We start from the raw sequence: 26,699 nt of genomic DNA, 5'->3' as shown, positions 1-26,699 counted from the left end.
TTAGGGTCCTACCAAATCCATGGCCATGAAAAATGTATCACAGATCATGAAATCTGGTCTCCCCCTGTGAAATCTGGTATTTTGTGTGCTTTTACCTTACTATACAGATTTCATGGGGAAGACCAGAGTGATTGAGGGGGAAATTTGATAGCAGCCTTCAACTGCCTGAAGGGGGCATTCCAAAGAGGATGGAGCTAGGCTATTCTCAGTGGTGGCGAGTGACAGAACAAGGAGCAGCAATCAGTGGGGAAGGTCTAGGTTGGATATTAGGAAAATCTGTTTCACGAGGAGGGTGATGAAGCACTGGAATGGGTTACCTAGGGAGGTGGTGGAATATCCATCCTTAAAGGTTTTTAAGGCCTGGCTTAACAAAGCCCTGGCTGGGATGATTTAGCTGGGGTTGGTCCTGCTTTGAGCAAGGGGTTGGACTAGATGACCTCCTGAGGTCTCTTCCAACTTAGTCTTCTATGATTCACAAATTGGGGGTCCATACTCAAAAGGAAGTTGCAGAGGGTTCACAAGGTTATTTTAGGAGCAAAATGGTATTTCCACCTTTATTTCTGCGCTGTCCTCAGAGCTGGGCAGCCAGACAGCAGCATCTGTTGGCCAGGAGCCCAGCCCTAAAGGCAGCACCCGGCCAGCAGCAAGGCAGAAGTAAGGGTGGCAATACCATACAATACCATACCATTCTTCCTTCTGTGCTGCTGCTGCTGGCAGCAGCTCTGCCTTCAAAGCTGGGCTCACACCCAGCAGCTGCTGCTCTCCTGATGCCCAGCTCTGAAGGCAGCGCCACCAGCAGCAGAGGCAGCACAGAAGTAAGGGTAGTGGTACCACAACCCTCCCTACAATGCCCTTTTGATTCCCACACACACACACACAACTCCTTTTTGGGTCAGACCCCTTCAATTACAACACTGTGAGATTTCAGATTTAAATAGCTGAAATCATGAAATTTACTACTTTTAAAAGCCTAAGACTGTGAAATTGACCAAAATGGACCATGAATTTGGTAGGGCTCTATCCATCATCAGGGTAGGTGAGTACCTGAAATATTAAAGTAACCATTTGACATGGCACAATTAGAACCCAGTTTTAATATGCATTTGGTATCCCTTTTATGGATTGTGTAGTATACTCCAGAATATTGAAGAACTGGATTTCCCTCTGCTTCCAGCTATAGCAGAGGTTCCTAAACTTGGGGATGCCCCCCCCCAGGGGGGCATGGAAGGTATTCTGGTGGGGGCATGGGAAGCTTTAGGGGGAAAAAACCTTACCTCACACATTCAGAGCTGGGTGGCCAGAGAACAGCGGCTGCTTGCCGGAGACTGGGGTGTGTGTGTGTGTAAACTAATACAAACGCAAGGCGGGAGAGGGGCACAATCAAATACATTTGAGAACCACTGATCTGAATGATGCTGAACAATTGCAATGACATTGGAACCATGTAAAGAACTCACATGAATTTCGTTTTGAGATTCAGACATAGGTGTTTGCTTGATGGAAATTAGGAACATTTCTTTGTAACCAGAAACATGTAATCGCTGTGTTATTTTTATCAAAGTAGCACATTTTTTTCTGAATACTGCAAATGTCTGGTATATTCGGGCAGACTTCAGCAATTATTTTCACTGCTTCAAGGATGTTTGCTTAGTGAGACATGATGGAAAATCAGCAGCGTTCTCATTGTATGTTCCTGGCAAAGACACAAATTAGAAACACACACACACCTACAGTCAAGATCCTTCCATGTCGGATGAAATTAGCCCAGAGTCTGTAAGTTTTTCGTTTCTTTTCTCGTAACCATCTCATCAAAGTAGCAGCCACAATAACAATTGTATCAAAGGTCAGAGGTGCCAGGTTTCCAACATGAATGGGAAAAGGTGCTTTGATCACAGAGTCTAATGCAAAAACACCATGCATAGGACTCTGCTCCAAGATCCATCAGTGTTCAAAGACACGGAAGGCAGAAATAGCCAAGAGAAGAAACAAGAGATGGTGTAACAAAAGTCAATGCCCTCCTGTCTTGTGGAGCTGCTTTCTGTGCTGCAAAGACCCTGTGGCGTTTCATCCCCTCCACCTCTGTCTGCAGTAGCCCTGGTGCAGAGAGCAAAGGCCTTGTACATAACAGAATTTGTTCCTCATCTGCAGGGCGGAAGTCACAGTGGTTAAGAAAATAAAACCACAAGATCTGAAAAAATATCATGAGGGTCGTAGGCCGCTCTTGGTGGGTTTCATACAGCACAGACCCTCAGCACTGCACAAAGTTGTTTTTGCAAAGAGTTTGCAAGCACAGTAACACCTGACTGAAGGCATGGGTGGAACTAACCTACATTCCAACTATGTGTTTTTTTGATATAATATACTGTACAACAAGTATACCTGATCATGTGCTGTATCCTGCTTAGCACATAAACAAAATAGTGTGTTTTGTAATCCTCATTATAGCATTATGGCATTTCACTAAGACTCTGGCTTGGTCTACACTAAAAACTGATGTTGATATAAGTGCATCACTCGGGGTGATGCACTCGGGGCCAGAGCCTGCCAAAGTTACACTGACCTAACTCCCAGCGTAAACCGTACTATGTCAACAGGAGGGCTTCTCCCATCAACATAGCTACTGCCTCTCGGGGAGACGGATTACCTGTGCCAATGGGAGAAGCCCTTCCGTTGGCAAAGGTAACATCTTCACTGAAGCAGGCCTTCAGTGTAGATAAGCCCTGAGTCTAATGCAATGAACTTTCCATCAGGAAATAGGAGATATGGGATTTAAACACTGAGATCTAAACCATAGGGTCTTAACCTTGGGTCACAACCACCTTGTACTTCCCATATATCTCAATGGGAAGAGGGTTGCAACTAGATCCCAGTTAGATGGGAGGAGAGTTTGAGATTGGATCCCGGTATGGAAAAAATTGAGAGCCACCCATCTAAAGGATCCAATGCTGCGCCAATCAACATTTGTTTTAGTGAATGGTATAGGACAAGTACAGTAGCTAGCAAGAAGATAGATACGTGACAGATCATCCCTGATTATGATGCAAAAGCGTTTGGCCTTAAATATGGAAAGATGATTGAAATCAATATTTAAAAATGAACCAAGACTGACTGAGGGATGAATTCTTCTCCTCTTGGTTCGTTTAATTTTGGAGGCTGAGAAACTTTCCTACGATGTTTGCTGACATCACATCCTCTTCAAAAAGCACTACGTCCTATCAAGCCAAACCAGCGAATTCATCTTTGCTCTGCTGCGCCTTTCTTGAGAACCGTCAGCACAAGGATATAATGGCCAGATTCGTTTCTTTGCTGTTTTTTCTCAGTCTGAGCTTATGTGAGTACAGAATCGCTATTTAGTGTAACCTCTTTAAGAAGGGTAATTAATAATGGGAGTTTAGGGTGGTCTCTCCAGAGTCATCTGAATGGAGGAGTCAAAATGAATGGACAAGGAGTCAAAACAAAGATTAAAAAGCAAACAAACCCACCAGATTAATTTTCAGTTTTCTGTTTTACTTTGTTTCTGTGAGCGAATAGAGAAAATGGCCCAGAGCCTGAGCTCAGTCATGCAGGTGCCGCCAGTGGAATTACTCCAGATTTACTCCAGCATGACTGAGAGCAGAGTCTGGCCCAAGGATTTTTTTGGGTTTACGAGAGTCAAAACTTATGCATCATTTAAAAAACTTGGTATATGTCAGTGTAACCTGAGCTTTCACCCAGATGGCTTTTGTGCATCAGATGATCTTTGAACTAGGGCAGCTGTTGTAAGAACTTGGGCAATCGCTGAGCACATTGTAGCCCTGAATCCTAGCAGTTGCTGAAATGTATTATCCAAGTCTGCCTGAGAGCGTGTTGATCCCCTAGCCCTGTGCATGTTCTTGGTTCACTGCTCTGGGTGTCTAGGCACTAATCAGTGAGGATGGAGCTTTAAGTGAGATCTGAGACCCCAGTAAGGAGACTATGGCTTGGATGGTGCTGAGGACGCTCTCTGTGGATGGGTGTGACTGTGCTGATAACTGTGCTGGGTGGATTTCTCTCCCTCAGGTTGCTGCAGATCCCAGGGCCAGGGAAGCAAAATGAGTGTGAGGCTCCGCAATAAAGGCAGCCCCCTAGCCCTGGGAAACAGGGTGGAGCTGGAGTGTGTGTTCTCAGGCCGTGACCTGTCCGACAGCGGTGTCTCCTGGATGCTCCAGCACAGGCAGTCTGCCCCTCAGTTCATCTTGTTCATTACCTCCCTCGGCCGGGTGGCACCGACGGAGAATGGAAAACCACCCACACGCTTTGAGGCAAAAAGAGAATCCAGCATCTACAGACTGACCGTGAAGTCCTTCCAGGAGCAGGACCAGGGCAATTATTATTGCATCGTCAACCACAACCAGAGGCTGCACTTCAGCTCCGGGATCCCACTCCACCTGCCAGGTCAGCACCAACCTCACCCCATCTCAGCTCCCTCTGCCTGGGCTGGAGCCCCAGCATTCCCCCTCCCTCCCAGCCCAGAATCATCCTCATAATCCCTCAGATCTGGCCCTTTCTTCCTGTGTGCCCAGGTGGGCAGGTGTCAGGGGTCCCTGCTCAGAGCTTCTGCCCAGACGCCCCTCTCAATGTTTTGCTTTCCCTGAATGACTCAGCCATGCAGCCTCCTTGCATCTGCCTCACCCTCATTATCTGTCACTGCCCTTCACCTCCACTCACTGCCTGTAACTGCCAGCAGTTGGTGTCCCTGAGCAGGGTGTAGGTTTCCCCATACAGTGCTAGTGATCCCCCTCCTTCAGAAGACTGGAGACAATGGGATAAATGCCTGCTCACTTTCCCCTTCCCATTCCTAGTCATGGCTCAGCATGGATAATGCCGTAGGAATGGTGTTTAAAACACTGACACCCCCTTCTACCCAACAAATCCCATCACTGACACCTCTTCTACTCAACAAACCCATCACTGACACCACTTCTACCAAACAAACCCTATCACTGACACCCCCTTCTACTCAACAACCTCCGTCACTAACATTCCTTCTACCCAACAAACCCCATCACTGACACCCTTTCTATCCAACCAACCCCTAAACATTAAGAAAATCTTTTAAAAAACCAAACCCCAAACCCTAGCCAAGCAGAGTTTTGACCCCAAAACAGGATAAGTGCCAGACACTGTGACGTCCAGTAAGGGCTTTGCTATTGCTACTGATTTGATGTGGACTGGAAAGCACCCAGATACTATGATGATGGGCAGCCGTATAAAACCAGATTAGATAGATAGATAGATAGATAGATGAATGCATTTACTGCTCTTTGGAGTCTGTTCCAGGCCTGGGATTGCCCCAGGAGATCCCTACAGAGTAGCCTTGGCTGGGGAAGGAGTTGCTGTGGACACAGGCTATGGGTACGTGGGGGCACAGCGTCTATTGGTTCTACTGGGGGAATGAGTTCCGGAGGGAGGGACAGAGGAAGGCAGCGAGAGAAGAAGGGACAGAGACTGACTTCACTACCTGTTGTTTCCATTCTTGTTTCCAGCTCCCCCCACCACAGCCCCCTCTACGAAGGCAACCACCACCCAGCCCAGCACCACCACGGAACCCAGGGACTGCAAGCAATTCCTTAACACAGGTACCGGCTTCGGCTCACTCCACAGCTTTGGGGGAGCCAGAGCCCCCAGCGGCTGGGCTGGCTGTGATTTCACACGCCCTGGCTGCTCGCTCTGCATGCAGCATTGGCCCCCCGGGCTTGCGCTGGCTGTCCCGGGCTGGACAGAGCCCAAGCCTGGATTTGCTGACCACGTGTTTTCCCTCTGGAGGGAAACCTGGCGGCTCGTTAAACCAGTCCCGGCGATAAATTCAGCAGCTCACGCACGAGCACCAGCCCGGTCCTCCCAGCTGGGATCGCTGCCAATTAGCAGAAACGGCTCCCCCTGCTATCTGCCAGCACAGACCGTTTCTGTCTCCACAGCACGTGGTGGAGCCTGCACCGGTCCCTCCCTCCCCTGCACCGAGTGCATCGTGCACCCCCACCCACCACCTGATCCCTCCTCTTGGAGCGGAGCCGGGGCCTAGGATCGCTGAAGCTCCTGGGTTAGTTTTATTTTTTACGCTATTTTGTTCCTGCAGCGAAAGCCACAGAGAAAGGGCTGGATTTATCCTGTCACTTGTACGTCTGGGTCCCCTTAGCGAGCGCCTGCCTTCTCCTCCTCATTGCCCTGCTAGCCACCATCACGATGTGTCAAAGTAAGTGACTCCCCTCCATCCAGCTGAGCCAGATACTCCTACGCTCCCAGGCCAGAGAGCAGCGTTTAAAATCAAAAAATTGTCAGTGCTGGTGAATGACCCTTGGTAAATTGTTCCAATCATTAATTACTTGCACTGTTAAAATGTACAGGAGGCCTTATTTCCAGACTGAATTTGTTTAGCTTTTTACTGAAAAAGTCCTTTTTCAGGGTCAGGTCTCAGTTAATTCGGGGTAAATTTGGTTGTGCTCTTCTGGCAGTGCATGCCACTTGCCCGTTGTAGAAATAAGCACTGCAAACAAACTTTCACTGGCTTGCCAGATTGGTATCGATCGCAAACAGGAACATACAGTCAATGCTCCAGTTCTGAGTTTTAGTCCTGAATAAAAACCGAAGGCTCAGTCCTACAGCCATTAATCACATGAGTGTCTCTTATCCTTGGGAGCAATTTCATTGACTTCGATAAGACTATGTGTTGGATAAGGTCTACTTACAGGGGCGGCTCCAGGCACCAGCGCTCCATGCTCTGTGAGGGCGGCATTCAGGCTGCCTTCGGCGGCATGCCTACGGGAGGTCTGCCAGTCCCGTGGTTTCAACAGCAATTCGGCTGCGGGTACTGCATGTTGCCGAATCCGTGATACCGGTGGACCTCCCGTAGGCGCGATGCCGAAAGCTGCCCGACTGCCGTGCTGGGGGCAGCAAAATACATAGAGCCGCCCCGACTACTTGCCTTGCTTAAGAGTTGCCCAAAAGAAAACTGAAAGAGACAGGGGCTGGACCAAACCTACAGCAAATATAAACTCAACTCTAGCAGAGGATGATTTCGGGGGGAGGAGGGGAAATGCCAGTAATGTGTTGCTGCAGCATCTTTTTTACTGAACAGTGACTCGCTTGCTAATTCTTTCAACTTCATCTTTTCTTTTAAAAGAAACCAGAAGACGAAGATGCAAATGTAAAAGGTTGGTAAACTTCCATTTGGGGACATTTTCTCTTTAGTTCAGTGGCTTCTTGCACACCGTGTTATAAAGTAAATTGATACCACAAGCCAAAAAGTCCCACGCATTGGCCCCTCACATGCACACAATATTACTTCTGAGGGTTTGTCTGTGCCATTAAGTCCGGAAAACCAGCCTTAAGGTTCTTGCTTTAACCCTTTCTCCTTTGTTATTATTATATACCATTTAAATACAGTAGCACCCAATAGAGAGTAGGTACTGTACAGACAAAGGAAGACTGTTCATGCCTCAAAGAGTTTGCAGGCTGCAGACTTTGTGGTTATGAATTACAGTAGGCCCTTTCATTAGGGGATCACCCAATGTACCTAGCAAATGTTACATGTCTCCGTCAAGGTTAATAGGGGAAAGTATAGTTTGTTTTTCCAGCGGGCTTGCTGTCACATTGGCCTGTATTATCTAAGGGCTGCAAGGTGCTGAGTCCTCTGGGCTGGACCCCAAAAAATATTTTAGCACATGCATGATCCTGTTGAAGACAGTGGGACTACAGACATGCTTAAAGCTGAGCTGTACTTAAATCCTTTTCTGGATCAGGATCAGAGAACTCAGCCCCTTGCAAGAGATGCAGGACCTGGCTGACTCCGTTGCATTAACATAGAGTTTGGGGCTATTTTTGGATATCATTTCTTTCCCTCTTTTCCAGATAATTGCATGTTTAGTTATTTGAATAAAATGACGGCACATTCAGATAACCGCACTGTGAAAGGTACCTGTGAACAGTAAATAAATAAATAGTAATGACAAGTAGCATTCAGGCTCAGCCTGACAAGTTCTGTCTGCACAGACTTCATGGGCTCTCCACGCACCAGGAGCTTGTAAGGTCACGTTCTTATTGTCCAGCTTCAAAGCTATTACCACCATTCAGTGAGACTTCGCAACATCACTGTGTTGACTAATGGGAAACTGAGGCAGGCAGGTTCAAATAGCTTTACATGACTTGCCGAAGGCCAATGGAAGATGTTTTAAACAGGGTGAAGTTGCACTTGTGTGAGCCTCCTTTTACACTGTCCCAGTGAGTGCACACTAGGGATTTGCACTGGTGGGACTACATTGGTGCACAAATCCATACTAGAGACAAGCCCTAAGTGTCTAGGTTGGGATTAGCATTTAGACAATCTGAATTTAATGAAGGGGGCGGGTAGGATTTTCAAACCTCCAGAGCCTTTTCTTTGGCAAAGCCAATGTCTGCAGACAAAGCTACACTCACATTCCCCCTTCAGGACCCACATATGACAGATTTTTAATTTCAGAACAAGCTATTTTTGAGCTACCTAAATGAACAAATTCATCTGAGAAAAATCAACATCAGAACAATACTGTTTTTAATATCTCCCTAATACAGAATGGTACCAGATTGTTAAAACTTGCTAAAAATGAACTCCTAAGCTGAGATCAAGCATTAGAAATTGCTGCCCAAAGAGTAATGTTTTGTGAAAGGGTTTTAGAATGAAAATGCCTTCTGATCTTTAAATATAACCCTGCTGTCACAGCACTGTGACCACATCATAGCAGCTTTACACAGGAACCTAAAAAATATATGCCTCTATTATCTCACTCTATCTCCAGAATGAGATATGTATTGCCTTGCAAAGTGCTATTCTAATCCACTGCAGAGTGTGTGTTACAGTTCCCCTCTCTGCTGATCTACAGAGGATGGAAGTTGTTATGGCCAAGAGCTGAGCATATAACACATTTTTTTTCAGTATGGGGGTTGAACTGGGTGGGGGGAATGGTTCAGTTAGAACCAGAAGTGAATTTTTGTGATTTTTCCTTGCCAAATGAAAAAAAAAATTATTTCAGGTCAAATGAAACATTTTGTTCAACCCAAAGCAAGGGGTTTTTTTGGTTCAATTTGGGATTGTTTTTTACCTTCTCTTTTTCTAAAAGTTAAATTTCAAAACAAAATGCCATTTTGAAACCAAAACTCCATATTTTTTGTTTTAAAACGGCTGAACTGATACACTTCAACATTTTTGAAAATAAAGTTCCAATTGTTTTTGGCCAAAACTATCCACTAACTTTGACCCTAATTTGCAAATAAGTTTTGGTGACATGAAAAATGCATTTTGTGGTGAAAAAAAAATATTCACTTTGCTCTATTACAGCCCCCAGCTAAAAAGGGTTGATACTTTAGTTCAAGCTATAGCAGCTCTTGCTTTTAGCTCTGGATGTCCCCAGTTCAGTCCCTGGTGTATTGGCCAAGAGGTCATCATGCCACAACATGGCTTTTTGTTCTGTGTTTGTACAGTACCCAGCTGTAGCGGGATGACCACCCGCTCTAGCCCAGAGGGGGTTGGAAAAGCCCTGCAGAGTGCTTGGGCTGGGCAAGGTAAAACCCTGGCTGATTGGGGGAAGTGGCCACACCCCAAACTGAGCAACAGGGCCTTATAAGAAGGCCAGGGAAGCCAAAAGCAGCAGTCTCACTCTACCTGTAGAGGGGGAAGGGCCTGCCTGCAGGGAGCTAGAGACAGTGGAGCGGGGGAAAGGCAGAGGAGCTGGGGAGCTCCAGCCTTGAAAGCCCCCAGGCTGTGTCCTAGCAGAAGGCAACAGGTTCTGGGGGTTGCAGAGAGCAGCCCAGGGGTAGGCCAAGGCAGCAGGTCCAAACCCAACCTTGCCAGTGATGAGTAGGCTGATACTGCAGTTGGCCCCTGAGTATGGGGGCTAGCTGATGATTGGCAGTAGTCTCATCTGAGGTGAGGTGGGGATAGTGGGTGGGGGTTTCCTGGGGAGGGGAGACCCTGAGAGAAAGGGGTTACTGAATGGATTGCACTCAAACTTCCCCAGGAATTCACCTGACAGCTGACCAAAGCTTGGAAAGTTTCAGGCCAGAAGGAACATCTTGGAGAATGTTTGAGCTAGGAGCTGTTAAGGGAGAAGTTCCAGTTTTGTTTTGTTTTTTGCAGTGTGAAGCTTTTAAACCTTACACTTTGCTGTAGTGAATAAAAGGAATATCACAGACATTGATGGGAAATGAGAATTAAAGGCCCTGTCCTGAAAACCTTTATTCACAGGAGTAGTCCTTGCTCTGGTGAGCAGTTCACTGATTTCAATAACAGCTCTTCAGAAGTCAGTGGTACGACGCAGGGTATGTCTAAACTACCTGCTGGATCGGTGGGCAGTAATCAATCCAGCGGGGATCAATTTATTGTGTTGCGATAAATCAACCCCTGAGCACTCTCCTGTCGACTCCTGTACTCCAAGCCGAGAGGTGCGGGCGGAGTCGATGGGGGAGCGTCAGCAGTTGACTCACTGCAATGAAGATACCACAGTGAGTAGATCTAAGTATGTTGATCTCAGCTATGTTACTGAAGTAACTTAGTTCAATTCTCCCCCAGTGTAGACCAGTGCTAAGACAATAAAGGACACTTCTCAACAGGATCTGGCTCCAGGACTAGCACTGGCAACTTCAGGGTTTATTTTTTCCACTGCAAATGAATTTTCAGTGATAATATGCACTGTACGCTGAGCTAGATTGTCAGCTGCTGTAAACAAGTGTACATCCAAAGACCCTGGAGAGGCGCAGATTTACACTGCTTGAAGATCTGACTCACTAGACTTTCCTTTTAGCTGAAACAGATTACTATAGAAGGTGATTCCAGACATTACATTGACAATCCTGGGCCTGAGCCTGTGTGTACTGAGCCCTTCCTGCAAGGTGACAAAATGCCTGAAGTGAATGGGGGTGGGTTGTTTTTTGTTCCCGCTTTGCCGACCTGTAGGTTTTTTGTGTGTGTGCACATTTTGCCGCTCCAGCCGCCATGCAGGTGGTTTTATTTTTTTTTTTTTTTTTTTTTTCTTGGGGCGGCAAAAAAGCCAGAGCCGGCCCGCTTATTAAAGTCAACATCCACTTATTTATTCTTTTGAATTAGGCTTATTGCAAATGGACTAGCAAATGAATAATGTAAACAGGTACAACTGCTTGATTTAAGGCTATTTACTTTATATATTTTGACATGTGATGTTGACAATGTGTTTTAATGGTTTATAAAGCTCTAACTTTTTGAATCTCAACATCTAATGTCATGAAATAACTGTGTCCCACATAATTTCCCACAACTGTAAAAATTTAAGTTGATAAAAATAGAAAAATGTCTTAAAACCCATAAATTGTGCAACTGTGAATGTATAAATCGTTAAAAATCTAAAACTGCTTTAAAATAGATGTTGACATTCTCTATCAAAATAATAAAAATCAAATTCTGCCAAGCCTACTTATGTTTGATACAAGACTTCTCTACAAAGTACACATTTCAGTCTGTGGTTCTTAAACATTTACGTATTTTCCTAAGATCAGAAGTGTCCCAGGGACCACATGCCCTTTTCCCCCTCCAAGTCCAGAAGCCACACCTGCCTTACAGAAAGCAGGAATCTTAGCTATGTTAATAAGGACACTATAGCAAATACTCACTCTGACATGGTTAGTACTGACAGCTTAGTTACTTCCCTCCTTTTTTTTGTGTCTATTTCCTGTTCTCTGCGCAGGACCTTACAGTACATTGTACTGGATTTCCCCCAGTTGCCTGCAGCCCCCACTGCCCTAATCAATCCAGGTCACTTTGCATTATAGTTCTCTTCCCTGAGTGCTTGTTACTCCTCCAGGTCTGGCACACCCGACAAATTTGATCATGGTTGTACTTCCTCCAAAGAGCCACAAGTTAATTCTTGCCATTTTATCAAAAGTCTCATAATATTTAAAGGTGCTGACTCCAGGAGTCATGTGATTATGTAAGAGTCTCGGCTTTCAATTAAAAAAAGACATTTCTAGCCCTCATGATCTCAGAGAAATGCCTGAAAACATAACCTGAGTGTATCCCAAAGGCTCAGAAACCAGAGGCAAATAAAAAGAATCCAAAATGCATTTTTTTTTTGAAATCTCATGCTTTTAAAGGCAGTCTCATGATTACTGGGGCCGACTCATGATTTTTGATGTTTGGGATTGGCAATACCATATCACAAAGAACAATACGAAGCAGCTGTACAGGATCCAGATTGGGGACTGATTTGTTGATTGAAAAATCTCTGTAAGGTCCTGAAAGAGTTATGGAGCGGGCTACAGCAAGCAGAAGGTGTCACTAGTTGACGACTGGCAGATGCTTCACCAGTGTGAAGTGTCCCCGGAAGTACTCCATGGCCTACAACTTGAGAACCATTGGTTTAGATGAAGGCCAGATGAGCTGACCAATGCTGGTGGATCTTGCTTTTTTACAGAACTCATTTTCTTGTTCACTTCACATCCAAATAACTTATAAACATTGCCTTTTCCTCTCCCCTTAGGCCTATGAATGGGAGCAATGGAAAACCCAGCATGCCAAACAGATACACGTAACGTGACTGAGCCATTTGCATCTGGATCTCCAAACGGGAGCTGTGACTGCATAAACAAACCCTGCGTCCATTTCCATTACTCATTCTCGCCCTCAGTTTATTTTTTAAATTGTTCTTGTACTTTCTATTCTGTTGATTTTTTAAAAGGCAAACTGTTCAAAAAGAGCATATAGATAATGCTGGACACCAGCCACTGTCTACATCAATTCTATTGCCTGGATTTTAAAGTGTAATCCCTCCAAAATTTTCTTGGTTGAATCTTTCAAGCTGGTTTCCAAGTCATAAAAAAGCAAAATATGCCAAAAGACATAGTCCATAACTCTAGCAAAGCCCCACTTACTGAAGTCTGTGGTGCAAATCCTGAGATTTTTATTGTCCTTACTTAGATATATACCAATTGACTTCAACAGCTAAGTAAAGACCTCAACATTCAGTCTTTTGGGAATTTTGTTTGCATAAAAACCGAGTAAAGCCTGCCAGATTAGGCCTGCCGCAACGAAGTGTGTGATCCTGCAGCAACTGAAGTCAGTGGTAAAGCTCTGATTCACTTCAGCGATGTGGGACTGAGGCCATCGTGAAGACATTTTTATTTGTGATGATGTCTACAATGGGGAAAGGAGATAAAAGGTATTTAATGAGCATCCCAATACCAAGCTAACTGGTAGTGGGGCATTAGCACTGGCTAATTTTTATTTTTTAATTTTAAAATGGGGCAAAAAGCCAAATAAGTTTGAACAATCAGAGTTTAGTATTAATGGCTAAAATCAATGAAACTATAAAACTTTTAGAAACATGATGCAGGGTTGAAAGGGCAAATGCTAAAAAGGTTCTGTTATTTCCTTTACGGTTCCAAAGACTAAAGATTGCAGGCCCCAGCATTCTGCCCTTACTCAGGTAGACTCTCACTGACTTCAGGGGGAGTTTTGACTGACAAGGTATGCAGGATTCATCCTATTTCTTGGCACCCACAGGTAAGTGGCAAAAGAGTAAATCTAAGCCCACTCTCCCTTCCGCAAACTAGTGTTTTAAGCACAGAATGAAAGAGCTTAGTTTTTTCGACTATGTAGTTGATGTAAATATTTTCTTGCTATAATTGCCATAACGTTTTTCAATATTTCTGTTCCCAACAATCAGTATAAATACTGTGGAACAATTCAACTATACTTCTAGATAGTCTCACTAAAGTACATTTCCTTTTCCTCTTCTTAGCCTCAGAAAAGTTAGAGAACTAAATTAAAAATATAAATGACCTTTTTGCTGAGAGATTTGAGTAACAGAAGAAAGGTGTTGCTGTGGTTAAAGATACCGGACTAGGCTTCAGAAGACCTGGGTTCAAATCCCAGGTCTACCACAGTCTGTAACCTTAATTGCTCTGTGCCTCAGCTTCCCATCTGTAAAATGGGGACAATAATACTTCCGTACCTTACTGTCATGCTAAACCTGTAAATACTTCAGAGATAAAGTCCTTATAAGTCTGTAGGTACAAGATGTTAACTGGAAAGAGAGATCTCTTACTATATATTTATACACATCAGCCGGGCAAAATGTTCCCATCTGTATTGGCAGTAACACAATCCAAATCCACTTCCAACATCCCAAGTGTCTCTCTTCTTAAACAATGAATCTGATAATAAGTGTGGCCCCAATTTACTAAAGTCCTTAAGCTTGTGCCTACCCGAGACTTGTGAGTAGTCCCATTCACTAGACCAAGAAATCCTTTTGTGACAGACGTTGAGATGCCATGTAATAATCTGTGAATACTGAGATATAAGAATGTTATGAACACTGCATGTGACCTGTTCTGTAAAGGGAAGTTACAGTAGAATATGGTGGGTTATTGGAATTTCCTGAATGAAGGTATCGATCTGACTTAATAGGAGGCTGTGAGAAAAGCAAGCAGGAAAGCTACAAAATAGCTAGAGGTAAGCAACCCTCCCAACAAACATGGGGTTCAGGGAGGGAGGGAGTGTGAGGGACAATTGTAAGACAATGGCATTCCTCCAGGCCCTAGGCCAAAGTGACATCGCTGTTCTGCTATCAGAGGACTATAAACAGTTACGCCTCCTCAGGAGAAGGAGGATCAATTGTCAGCATGTGTGACAGACCCAGAGAGAGGTTCTGTGGAGAAGTCTGAAAGATTAGGATCTTTCCCCAGATCCAGGGAATGGTAAGCCTTAGCGAAAGACAAGCTAGCATGTAGGATGTTGATTGTTTTAAGATTTGTTTTGTCTGAAAGCCTTTTGTACTAAATAAATAATACATTGCTTGACGAATGCTGCCTGGTCACTAGTTATCACTGTCATTGAACCAGAGGGGATGGAACTGCAGGCACTGAGGATAAATGAGACCTGCCAAGGTATCCACGGTTGATTACAGGGGACTGCAGAGTGGGAGAGTCACATGATTCTATACCAAGAGAGTTGATGGCGTGAGGTCCAAGACCTGAGAGGGGTGCATGTGACGAGACCAGAAGGAGTCAGAGATGCAGTTAGCTTAATAACTTGGATAACTTTGTTACAGCATGCATAATTAACCTGTGGAACTCATTGCCACAAGATATTACTGAAGCCAAGAGCAGAGCAAGATTCAAAAAAGAACTAGACATATATAGAGAGAGTTAGCTATATTGCATCAGCACCTACAGGCCCCATTGTGTTAAATGCTCTACTTACACATCATAAGAGACAGTCCCTGCCCCAGAATTTATAGTCTGCACATACAAAGGGTAGGAAGAGAAATAGAGGCACAGAGAGGGGAAATGGCATGCCCAAGCTCACAGAGGAGTCAGGGGCAAAACTGGGAGTAGCACCCAGGTCTCCTTACACCCAGTCCACTGCCATAGCCTCTGAACAATAGTGCCTCATTGAGTGTATTCACAGTTACAGTAGACAGATTTTTTGTTAATGTTTGTTAAGAAGGGAGCATATACATTCATGCTGCAGGGCATAAGCCAACTTCTAGCTTACAAGAGGTTCAGAAGAACCTTCCCCTTTGGGGAGATTATTCCAAAATTATCCACCAAAGCATTTCTTATAGTTTCCTCTGAAGCATCTGGCCACTGTCAAAGACAGATACTAGACTAGAAGGAACCCTAACCTGATCCAGTACGGCATCTCCTCGGTTCCTAAGAGAAGCTGTACTCTGGGTTAATACTTTCCCCTAAGGAATAATGGGGGGGCTCAGAAATAGTTTCTGTACCTAAAACTATATCTCTGGGGTCTGTAAAACAGGTATTACAATCTCACTGCACTGAGCTCAGACTAAGAGAGTTGAGCTGTCCTAAATAGAACCGTAGAAAATCTCACTAGTTGGAACTTTTAAAAAAGTTTTGTCCTTTTCTTTCCCCCATACATCAAAACAAAGGCCAAGGTGTGTTGCTCTACTCAATAGTAGCATTTGTCCTTTTAAAAATAATCATCCAACCACTTTTTACAGTAACTGAGAGAAAGATCAGAGAACCCCTCCAGCTGTGACATCCCCTGAGAGCTGTGTGCTCATTGAGGCATTTTAATGACATTATGTTAACCGCACAACTAAAGGCCACATAGTTTGTGTTGGTTTTCAGAACCCGAAGCAAAGTTGGTGGCCTTTGTATCTGTTTACACCTATTGCGTATTTACAAGGGCTTCCATGCCTGTCTCTAAAACTACAGGCAATCAGCATAGTCTAGTGACTGGGAAACCTATAATGGGAAATCCTACTATCAGCCTTGCCACTGAGTTGTTTTCAAACCACAACTTCTCTGTGCTTTAGTTCCTGCTGCGTTAAAGACCTAGCCTTGTCAAGATCTCGAGTGTTTTGGAAACTGCTGTATCAGTGCAAAGTATTATAACTGCAGTGTGTTCTCGTGAGTGGTATTAGTAATGCCTAGTGCCACAAACTGTACAGTTGTCCAAACATTAAGCAAGTGAACATCACTCCAAAGAAGGCCCTTTTTCTGGCGAAATCCTTAGGGTCCAGGGGGTCTGACCACAGTAAGGCTTGGCCAAATTCACCCAATCAAATCTCTGTCTGAGTCCTTCCTCAAGTGACATGTTGGAGCTGTGGAACCCACAGAAGTAGCCTCTCAGACTCTCTCTGAGGAGCTTGGATTCTGAGGTCTCTTGAGTTATTTCTGGGACTTCCTACAGGGCATCTTCTCCAGAGACCCCAGTTCTCCATGGAACCACCAAACTTCAGATCTGAGGCAGGTTTCACTGCCGTGCCACTTATGCCTGGAGAGCTTCACTTTGCAGAAGACCTCTCCAGCTCTGGAGTTGTTAAAGCTCCCTCACACCAGAAAGTTTTAGAGCCTTGCTTGGTAATTCTTTGGAAAGAGGCTGGGACACTGGGCAATTCTTTGCTGAATAGCCTTTTCCTAATCAAGAGAGACATATCCTGTACCCATCAGAGGATGGGAATCTGCTGGGAATGTGGTGCATCTCTTCAACTCATTGATTGTTTGATATTGTGCCAGATCCACAATAATAACCAGATCCAAAAGGATCTTATAAACTTAACAACATATGAAATCATTTTTTTTTAAAGTTCACAATAGAGTGAAGCACAGAACTAGCTCCAGGGCAGAGATTTCACACCATTTTCCTGGACAGAGCAAGAGAAGGGAAAAGTATCTAGATCCCTGAGTTTGGCACAGAAAGAGGAACTGGGGAGTAGAGGAACTGGGTTAATTATAGCATCAACCGAGAGATGGTAGGCATGAGGAACATACCTGCATTTCCAACCATAAGGCTTGAAAAGGTTCCATGGTCCGATGACTAGGCACCCAGGCCTATGTTTTCAAAAGTGACTCATGGTTTTAGGTGCCAAGGTCTGGACACCCTGATGGAGCCTGATTGCCAGAAAGCACTGAACATCTGCCCTCTAAAAATCAGGCCCTAAACACTGAGGCACCCAAAATCACTAGTCACTTTTGAAAATTTAGTCTACAAATACCTACTGTAGGGCTCTGGGAAAGAGAACCAATCCTTTTCTCATATCCACACTGGCTCCCTTAAACTCTTACTCACACTGGATTAGCTCTGCAATGATCCCTGATGTGTACAGAAAGGTGCTGCAGGAATATGGTAAAATGGGCTCATTGTGTATTTTTTGTCACAAAGAGAGAGACATTATATTATGCACAGTTATTAATGTCTTTTCCGTCAATGACCTGAAGAAGAGCTCTGTGGAACTCGAAAGTTTCTCTCTTTCACCAACAGAAGTTGGTCCAGTAAAAGATATTCCCTCACCCACCTTGTCTCTCTCATATCCTTAAAACAGCATTTGCTGTTCACAGTCCTTCAAAACATCATTATATACCACAGCTACGGGAGATGTATAAATAATGTTAAGTAGAATATTACCAAAACCAAATATGATACAAAGAAACAAAAATAATAACTCTCCTACGTATTGTCTAAAAAGACATTTGCAGTCCTACCTATTTTGCATATCTAGTTTAATCCCAACACCTATTTCAAGAAATTTTGTAACTATTCATATACGCTTCATGCTAAATCACCAAACTGCACTCTGCTGGAGAGAAGTTTAATAGCACCGTAAGTATTTTCTCCTCAGGAGCATTCTCAAGTGCGTAGCACAGCTGTAGCTGCTGTAAAAAGAACAGCATTTGAGATCACACAGCCAAATGCAGCGATTGTTCCTTTTCTAGATGCCAGTCCAAATCCAGGTTATTTGGTCTGATGCCCAAAAACGCATTGCCCTTCCTAGACTCCTTCCAAAAGATAAAGCTAAATAACACCTCACCTTTTAAAATAACCAGTCTTCATGGATACACTGATGAGCCTAGCAAGATCTCCATATTTTTGAGCTTAAAGAAGCCTCGTCACAATACTTATGCAACACGTTCCTTCTTTCAAGGCCAGAGCTAACTGTTTCAGAGGGAAGGGAAGGATATTTAGCTTAAAAATCTCAGCATCCCTGACAGGAAAAGCCTCCGCACCACTGGCTTGCTGGGATACAATGGGACTGTGCATTGCTAGGTTACAGGCAATTGCACTAATTATTTCACATTCACCATATTTTCTAGTTACATTGATTATAAATGTAAGGCAAAGGTGGTGACTCTCTGTTGAAGGGTATGTTGCTACTTTAAGAGAACAGAGAAATAGGGAGTATATATATATATTGTTTACCAAAGAACATGGGATCAGTGCTACTTATACACACACACTGACTATGAATGTGAGATTCTTAAATGTCAACATGAAAACAACCCATTCTATTCTGTGTTATAAATTAGTTGGTTCCACATCACCCCTCTTCCGCCCCCAGCACTCTCTGCTGCACTATCTCCCCCAATCCAGCCCCATGGGATCACACTGGTGGTGGGGTAGGTAGATCAAGACAGCTGGGTCATGTTCATTGCTCTCTGTTCCCATGGAGAATCCCCAGACTAGATTACACAGACAGAGGCTGCATTATCTTTTCTATAGAGCTCCTAGCTGGAGGTCCCGAGTGCAGCCATGGCCAGAGAGATCCCATGGTAGGTGAGGCTAGAACATCTGCTTTCCTCAGTGGTGCAACACAAGGAACAAAGCTTGGAGCAGCATGGAGGAATCTCTGAAAGGAATTCTCAGAGAAATTCCCTCCCTTAGAGCCCTCTCCTCAGGTCTTAGAGCAGGTGGAGATAATCTGGGCCCTGGGTTTATAAAGTAACATTTCATCACCATTAAAATGGGAGAAGCTCACAGTGAATGCCAGGGAGAATGAGGGAGCTACGAGAAGAATGCTCTGACTTCCATTTCTGATTTTACTGTGCAGCTCTTATAGTGAATCGCTCTGTGAAGCATTTACATCATACGGTGTTGTCTCTCTTATTTATAGCTGCTAAATTACATCAAAGACTGCTGTAAACTCATTAAATGCTCCAACCATTTTTCCATGTAAGCACTTTCTGGATTTGCTACAAGGGACATTATTGCAATGGCACGTGGGAGAAGTCTTCACAAACGGGAAGGGAGATGTCTTATGAACTTTTACGGTATTTAAATATAGTTCATGCTATGAAAGTGCTTGAGAACCCCTATTCCATTGCTATAAAACAATGGGTATTTAAAATATTATTATTAAAAAAAAAATACTTGCTAGCATCGTCTCTTGGAGGTGGGAGTGGGGGTTAAAAACTGCAAATAATTCCTGTTAATGCAAATGTAGATTGCTTTTACCAGGAACGGGACTGCAAAGGACTTAGTACACATAATGCAAAATCAGAGTATGATGAAAATAGTAAAGCTATTGTTTTAAATTATTTCCATTTAAATATATTTACAGATATGCATTAGATAAAAGGCAAAACATGAAGGTGTGGTATAAAGATTCTGGTGGCATGGCTGAATGACTCATACCTGCCTCACATTCAGTGAGGATGAGGGAAGATGAATAAGGTCGATGGTCTCCTCATACTGCAAGGTTGCGACTCTGGCCTAGGCTTTTCCATTCTTCCTGCACAAACTGCGCACCTTCTAACTCACTGGGTGAGAGAATGAACACGAAACAACTGCTCCTCAGGAACTGGGACTCACAAAGCTAGCATTCCCAGAGTCCCAAGCAGGAAGAAGCTTGTTCACAGTAAAACAACCTGTTGAGAAATACTCAAGAGGCAAGAGAGAATAAGAATGTCATATTTAGGGCCCTAAAAACCTGTCACGGACTGTGAAATCTAGTCTTTTGTGTACTTTTACCCTATTCTCTACAGATTTCACCAGCATTTCTCAAACTGGGGGTCCTGACTCAAAAGGAGGGGTTCCAGGGTTATTGTAGGGAGGATGTTGTATTGCTACCCTTCTGCGCTGCCTTCAGAGCTGGGTGTCTGGAGAGTGGCAGTTGCTGGCCAGGCAGCCAGCTCTGAAGGCAGCATTGCCGTTTGCAGCAGCGCAGAAGCAAGAATGCCAATACCATTCCACACCACCCTTACTTCTGCATTGCTGCCTTTAGAGCTGGGTGTCTGGCTGAGGGCCCAGCTCCGAAGGCAGCAGCGGAGAAGTAAGGGTGGCATTATTGTCCCATGCCATCCTTACTTCTGCGCTGCTGCAAACGGCGCACTGCCTTCAGTGCTGGGCTCCCAGCCAGCAGCAGAATAGAAATAATGGTGGCAATACTGTGACCCCCATACAATAGCCTGGCAACTCCCCCGCAGCTCTTTTGGGTCAGGACCCTACACCTGTTACACCACCACGAAATTTCAGATTTAAATATCTGAAATCATGAAATTTATTATTTTTAAAATCCTATCACCGTGAAATTGAACAAAAGGGACCATGAATTTGATAGGGCCCTAGTCACATTGGGTCTGACCAATGATCCATGTAGCCCAGGATTCTGTATTGCAACTGTGGCCGGTGCCAGAAGGGATTCAGAGAGAATTAATAGAACAGGGCAATTATCAAGTGATCCATCCTATTGTCCAGTCCCAGCTTCTAGAAGTCAGAGGTTTAGGGACACCCAGAGCATGGGGATGCATCCCTGACCATCCCTAACAGCTATTCATGGACCTGTCCTCCATTAATTTATCTAATTCTTTTTTTAACCCAATTATACTTTTAGCCTTCACAACATTCCCTCGCAAGGAATTCTCCAGGTTGACTGCATTGTGTGAAGTGCTTCCTTATGTTAGTTTTAAATCTCCCGCCTATTAAATTGGGTGACCCCTGATTCTTGTGAAAGGTAAATAACACCTCCCTATTCACTTCCTCCACATCAGTCCTGATTCTATGGATCTCCATCATAACCCCCCTCAGTCATCTCTTTTCTTAGATGAACTATTCCAGACTTTTTAATCTCTCCTCATATGGAAGCTGTTCCATTCCCCTAATCATTTTTGTTGCTCTTCTCCGCACCTTTTCAGTTCTAATATATCTTTTTTGAGATGGGGCGACCAGAACTGCATGCAGTATTCAAGACGTGGGTGTACCATGGATTTATATAGTGGCATTTTGATATTTTCTGTCTCATTTTCTATTCCTTTCCCAGTGGTTCTTAATATTGGTAATTTTGCTTGCTCCTGCACATTGAGCAGATATTTTCAGAGAACTAGCCATGATGATGCCGTGATCTTTTGTTGAGTGGTAACAGCTAATCTAGACCCCATCATTTCGTATGGAGAGTTGGGATGATGTTTTCCAACCTGCAATACCTTGCACTTAAAAGAGCCCAGATGTCCTGACAGGGAACAGCTCCACTCAGGCACTATCAACTTTATCAGACTCCAGCTAGGAGACCCTAATCAACACACTGATATGGGAAAGCAACACTTACTGCATCGAAGCAAGATAAAGACCCCATGCATGTAGCCAGAAAGGGGACATTTTGGTTGGTGTTCTCACTGTATTCAACATCATAAAACACATGCAGTGTGGGAAAAGCAGCAGGCAGAGCTCAAAGCTAGTCCAACGCTGAAGAACACGCATAGGTTCCATATTTGGGAAAAGCAGCAGGCGGAGCACTAACGAGGCCCAGGTGCTTGGTCCTGCTCTGCTTTCTTTGCACCACTCAGGCAACGCAAAGAAAATGGAAATGGCCCACAAGGTCCCAGCTAGGGAGATCCTGGAGGGCCAGCGGGCTACCTTGAAACCAGTCTTTTTAGGGACCATCAGCTGCCATGGATTAGAAGCTGGTCCTTGCAGGCCAGGATGGAGTCAGATGGAGAACCAGAGAACAAAAACCAGTTCCCTAGTAATCCCTATCTCTGTCCCCGGGCCTGAGCATATTTTGATTACACAGGAGAATCTACCTACTTAATACAAATGGCACTATTTGTATGTTATGAACAATTCTCTGTTCAGGACACCACATAAATTAGCTTTTGTTTATAGTGATCCCACTGCACCAGCATTATAGATAGCACTATATGTTACAAAGTGGAAAGATAAAATAACATTTTTTTAAATTACATTTACATCATTTTTCTTTACAATACACGTTATTTTGCTGAAATGCCAAATAAAGAAATTCCACTCAAGATTAAAAGTAACTTCACCAAGACTAAAAATCTACATTAAAAATAATATCCTCATCCGTTTATTGTTGATTTCACCACTTAGCCTCATTTTTTTTAAGTCAGTATGAATACAATTTAATTGCAGAAAAAAGTCACACACACAGAGCTCTATTTTTTCCACACACGTACTGAACACATATTCAAATTAATGTGTCTTGGTTTGCTTCTCTTGTCTCATTCAGAGTGTCCATTGCCACTGAGCCCAAGTCCATCTCTTAAATCAGACGAAACAGGGATGCAAAAATGTAGATTTCTCAGCGATGTTCTTCTCCGTCGTGCATTGTACTAGTGCATTCAAACAGTGTGTCAGAATTCAATCAGATAAGCTGGGGGGGGGATTATTACACAATACAGAAATATATTTTTACATGTATCTTAACATGCCATATGGCTGTTTGCCCTACTATAGTACAGTGCAATAAATACAAATATATTCACACTAGAAAAGGTTTAACTGCCATGATCTACATCTGGTTTATGAGTACAAATTCACCTAGTCAACGATATAACAAACTGAGCAGGAAAAAGTGGCACTGGCAGTAATAGTCTAGTATGAAATGCAAGGCTAGAAGCAAAGTGTTTTCAAGCTACAGAAAATTTGCTAGCTTCTAATATGAGGATGTAGGGCCCAATCCTGCAAGGTGCAGATTTGTGATCAGTAGATTGCATCAGGACATGGGTGGTTGTTTTTTTCCAATATAACAATGAATACTCTGACCGTTTATTTGGCTTTGCTAACCGTTTATAAATAACACACTCTGTCTATTAAACTATACAGCAACATGACATTTATAGCCTAATCCTGAATGCAAAGTTCAAAGAACGTGACTACAAAGGCCAAAGACCAAGTGTCATTGACTAAAAGCATTTCCACTTAGAACTCCATTTTATTGAATATTCTGTTACACAAACATTTCTTGAGCACGAAAGCAAAAGGAATAGGATTCCCTATTCCACTCCATTCCAGTAGTAATTTATCCATACACCACTTTTATAAATCAGTGATGGAATTTAACAGTTAGCCCCTCAGGGCTATATATTTATATATTTTATATATATGCACATTTACTTTGAGTTCTATGTAAAAATTGAAAAAATGTTTGAAAGAAAACTCAGAATATATCACAGCTTTTTTTTTTCCCAGGAAAAAAAATTAGTTTTATAACACTATTCAATTTATCAAACTTTTTCGGAAGTATTTACTTTGAATTATGTACACATTACTGGAAATAAAACTTTTTCCACAAACATTCCCTAGGGTGACAGTTATCAACAGGATGACAGAAGAACAGCAGGATGAATATTAAACATACTGAGGGGAGAAGAGGGAAGAGGTGATCGGTTTATACTTTAAAAAGTCACCATATAATTAAGTACAAAAACCTGCACTGAATGACAACTGCTGGTGTGGTAACTTGATCAGATATGGAGACCAAGAATATAGTAAAGCTTTATGGTAATATTATTTCTGTAGCATTTCCACTCTGTATGTATATACTAAATGTTGGCAAAGTTTCTGTAGCATTAGCTTGTACAAACACAGGAGTCCTCAGTCCGCCGTGTAAAATGGAACAAGTGTTTTTAATTCTTCTGAAATGCACCTGTAATTCAGAGTGTCACTTACAAACTGCACATTGAATCATTTCTTCAGAAAAATATCTGTTTGGCATCTCCAGGGCTCTGTTCCATTGGACAATAGGGGCATTTTAATCTAGAGAGAAAGACAATGTGTTAGGATTGTTCTAATATGACAGCCTGTAGTGGAGCAGCAACTGCAATTTCTGGACATCTCAATTTGTTTTGACATGTTGAAATAACAGAGCACTAGGCATTTACATTCATTATTATTTATATTATAATAGCACCTAGTTGTCAATTAAATTTGATAGGGTAGGCAGGAAAAAAAGACTAGATAGCCCTTTCTGCATAATGCTTTCTTCTGCTCCACTGAACAGATCCCCTAGCTATAAAGGGATCCAAGCCAGAGTTAGAATAATTTTTTTTAAAGATGTAGTTGCTACTTACCTTATTAGTCACACCTAGATTATTAAAAATGAAGAAGTTAGATTTTAAAATTAATTCTTTATCCTGTGCGGCTGCTTGCTGCATTTTGCTGTTTGGACTATGAAATTAGACCCGTCACTTACAGTTAACATCTAGACAGTTTCTAACCCAGCAGTGAATATGAAAAATAGAAGACATCCAAAATTTTCATTTGAAAAAAAACCCCAGCAACATTTTATATTTGGTTTCACAAAACCTTTGTACTACAAAATTTAAGTTTGGGCCAAAATTAAGTTTAAAGTGTATTTAGATTGTGCAGCTCTCTATGCTTTATCGATGCAGTGTGTCCTGAAGTGGAATTACCAATAGTTGGAGAGGTTCCCTTCCTAAAAAAGTACTTTCCTTATTTCCCACTTTTCTTCCCGTCCCCTCCAAATCTAAGTAGCTAACAAATAACATGAAATCACCATTGCAGAAATATTCATCTGCTCTAAGTTATTTGATTACCCTAGTTTCCTCCAAGGGTCTCCCCCATCCTACGCGACCCTTTTTCCCTTTTTTAGAAAAAAATATTTTTTAGTGTGTGATTAACCTTGCTCTCAGCAGAAAACACAATGTATAGAAAACCTGAGCCTTCATGCAGCAATAATTAATTGGTACTTATAGTTTTTGTAAAATGGAAGGCTAATTTTTCAAAGTGATGTAATCCTATCTATTGAGATTCTTATATCAGGTCCTTCAGTGTCGTATAAAAGTATAATATATAGCCAACTCACACTGTTATTGTTCTAGTGCACCGACAATGCTACCCTGCTTTGAAGTCAGCCATCAGAATTTCAACTAGCTTCCACCCATTCTGTGTTTATGGAGTCTTCTCTCACCCCAAACTCACTATTTTAACCTTAAAATTGGTCACTGCCCACACTTTGCTAATAGGAAAAGAATGAGACTTACTTGCTGCCATTAAACATTTTATTCAGAGCATCCCTTGATATAATATGACCACAGACCAGTTTCATAGGTGGATTATTATCTGTTGTTTGCTGACGAAGAATGGGACAGGCAAATATTGAGTGATACCAGCACTTTTTTCCAAGGTCCACTTCAATCTATATAAAAGAAAACATTAATTAAAATCACCATGTATCTTGTGTAACTGCATTTCCAGCAGACAGTCATCACTACTCTCTCCAGGGCCATTAAACACATTTCAATACAACTTTAAGTACACCAGAATCACTTGCGCTGATGAGTGGGAAGCCTTCAGCCAGAACTATCTCAGAGTGATCTTAAATTTAAATGCTTTAGGTTTTTTCAAAGCAGAGCATAGTGCTGGCACACCACTTATAGGTATGCATTGTAGAACAAACCAGCACTGGCAGCGAAATGGACCTGATGATCCCACAGGACTTATCTGTTCTAGGCAGAGATTTCCAAAGCTGGCTAAGGGATTTGATGACTAATTTTCATTAGAAATTTATTAGAACTGATTATCCACATTCCTAAAGTGCTTTTAAAACTCCCACCACTAACACGTATATGATTCACATCAAAAGTCATGTAACATCTTGGAATCACAATGCAGAAGATACAAGTCCAGGCAAAAACTCTGCCACCACTCCTCAGGCAGGAGGGTTGTATGATTTCAGGAAGAGATGAGAGCAAAGACAGAGAGAGAAAAATGTGGCTCAGTGTTTTAGGCAAAGGAGTGGGGACTAGGAACTTCCAACTTCTAATCCTGGCTCTGACTGAGTCCTGTAACACTGATATTAATTAACCTCTCAGGATCCTTCTATGTAAAATAACAACAACGCTTTCCATACCTTCAGCTCCTCACAGGGGTCTTTGTGAAGTGTTTAGAATATGCAAGCAGCTATATAAGTACTATTAACTAATCCATATCTGCTGAGTGATCCTTTGCTAAACCATGTTCTTTCCAGTCATTCTGTCAGGGCTCCAATGCATGAACTGGTCATCCACCTTATACCAGATTCCACAGTCACAATTATAAAAAGCAATATTGGACTGATCACAGCAGACACACTGGTGCCACACATGGATCCTCATCACAACTATAGTCAGGAATGTCAAGTTTGCTGCTGCCCAGCTCAACACCTAAAAGTTTTTTCTCCTTCTCAAAGCAGGAA

The 26,699-nt window shown here is 43.0% G+C and overlaps 2 protein-coding genes across 2 annotated transcripts in view; one reads left to right on the top strand and one right to left on the bottom strand.

Annotated features, from left to right (window-relative positions):
* The first annotated feature begins 3,241 nt into the window (after positions 1–3,241).
* CD8A (CD8 subunit alpha) lies at positions 3,242–14,821 on the top strand. Its single transcript, XM_050943456.1, has 6 exons — positions 3,242–3,331; positions 4,039–4,413; positions 5,505–5,597; positions 6,095–6,211; positions 7,139–7,169; positions 12,498–14,821. The coding sequence occupies exons 1-6, from the start codon at positions 3,286–3,288 to the stop codon at positions 12,547–12,549; spliced, it is 714 nt and encodes a 237-aa protein (XP_050799413.1). The 5' UTR covers positions 3,242–3,285; the 3' UTR covers positions 12,550–14,821.
* A 7,720-nt stretch (positions 14,822–22,541) lies between these two features.
* The window catches only part of RMND5A (required for meiotic nuclear division 5 homolog A), a 37,243-nt gene continuing 33,085 nt past the window's right edge, over positions 22,542–26,699 (bottom strand). The window contains exons 8-9 of the mRNA XM_050943411.1: positions 25,507–25,661; positions 22,542–24,259 (exon numbers count right to left, since the gene is read on the bottom strand). Of these exons, the coding sequence (XP_050799368.1) occupies positions 24,196–24,259; positions 25,507–25,661 (219 nt within the window). The 3' untranslated portion in view covers positions 22,542–24,195. The remainder of the gene's footprint in view (positions 24,260–25,506; positions 25,662–26,699) is intronic.

The sequence above is a fragment of the Gopherus flavomarginatus genome, chromosome 3 (genome assembly GCF_025201925.1).
Source record: "Gopherus flavomarginatus isolate rGopFla2 chromosome 3, rGopFla2.mat.asm, whole genome shotgun sequence".
NCBI lineage: Eukaryota > Metazoa > Chordata > Testudines > Testudinidae > Gopherus > Gopherus flavomarginatus.
This window is presented reverse-complemented; position numbering and strand designations above follow the sequence as displayed.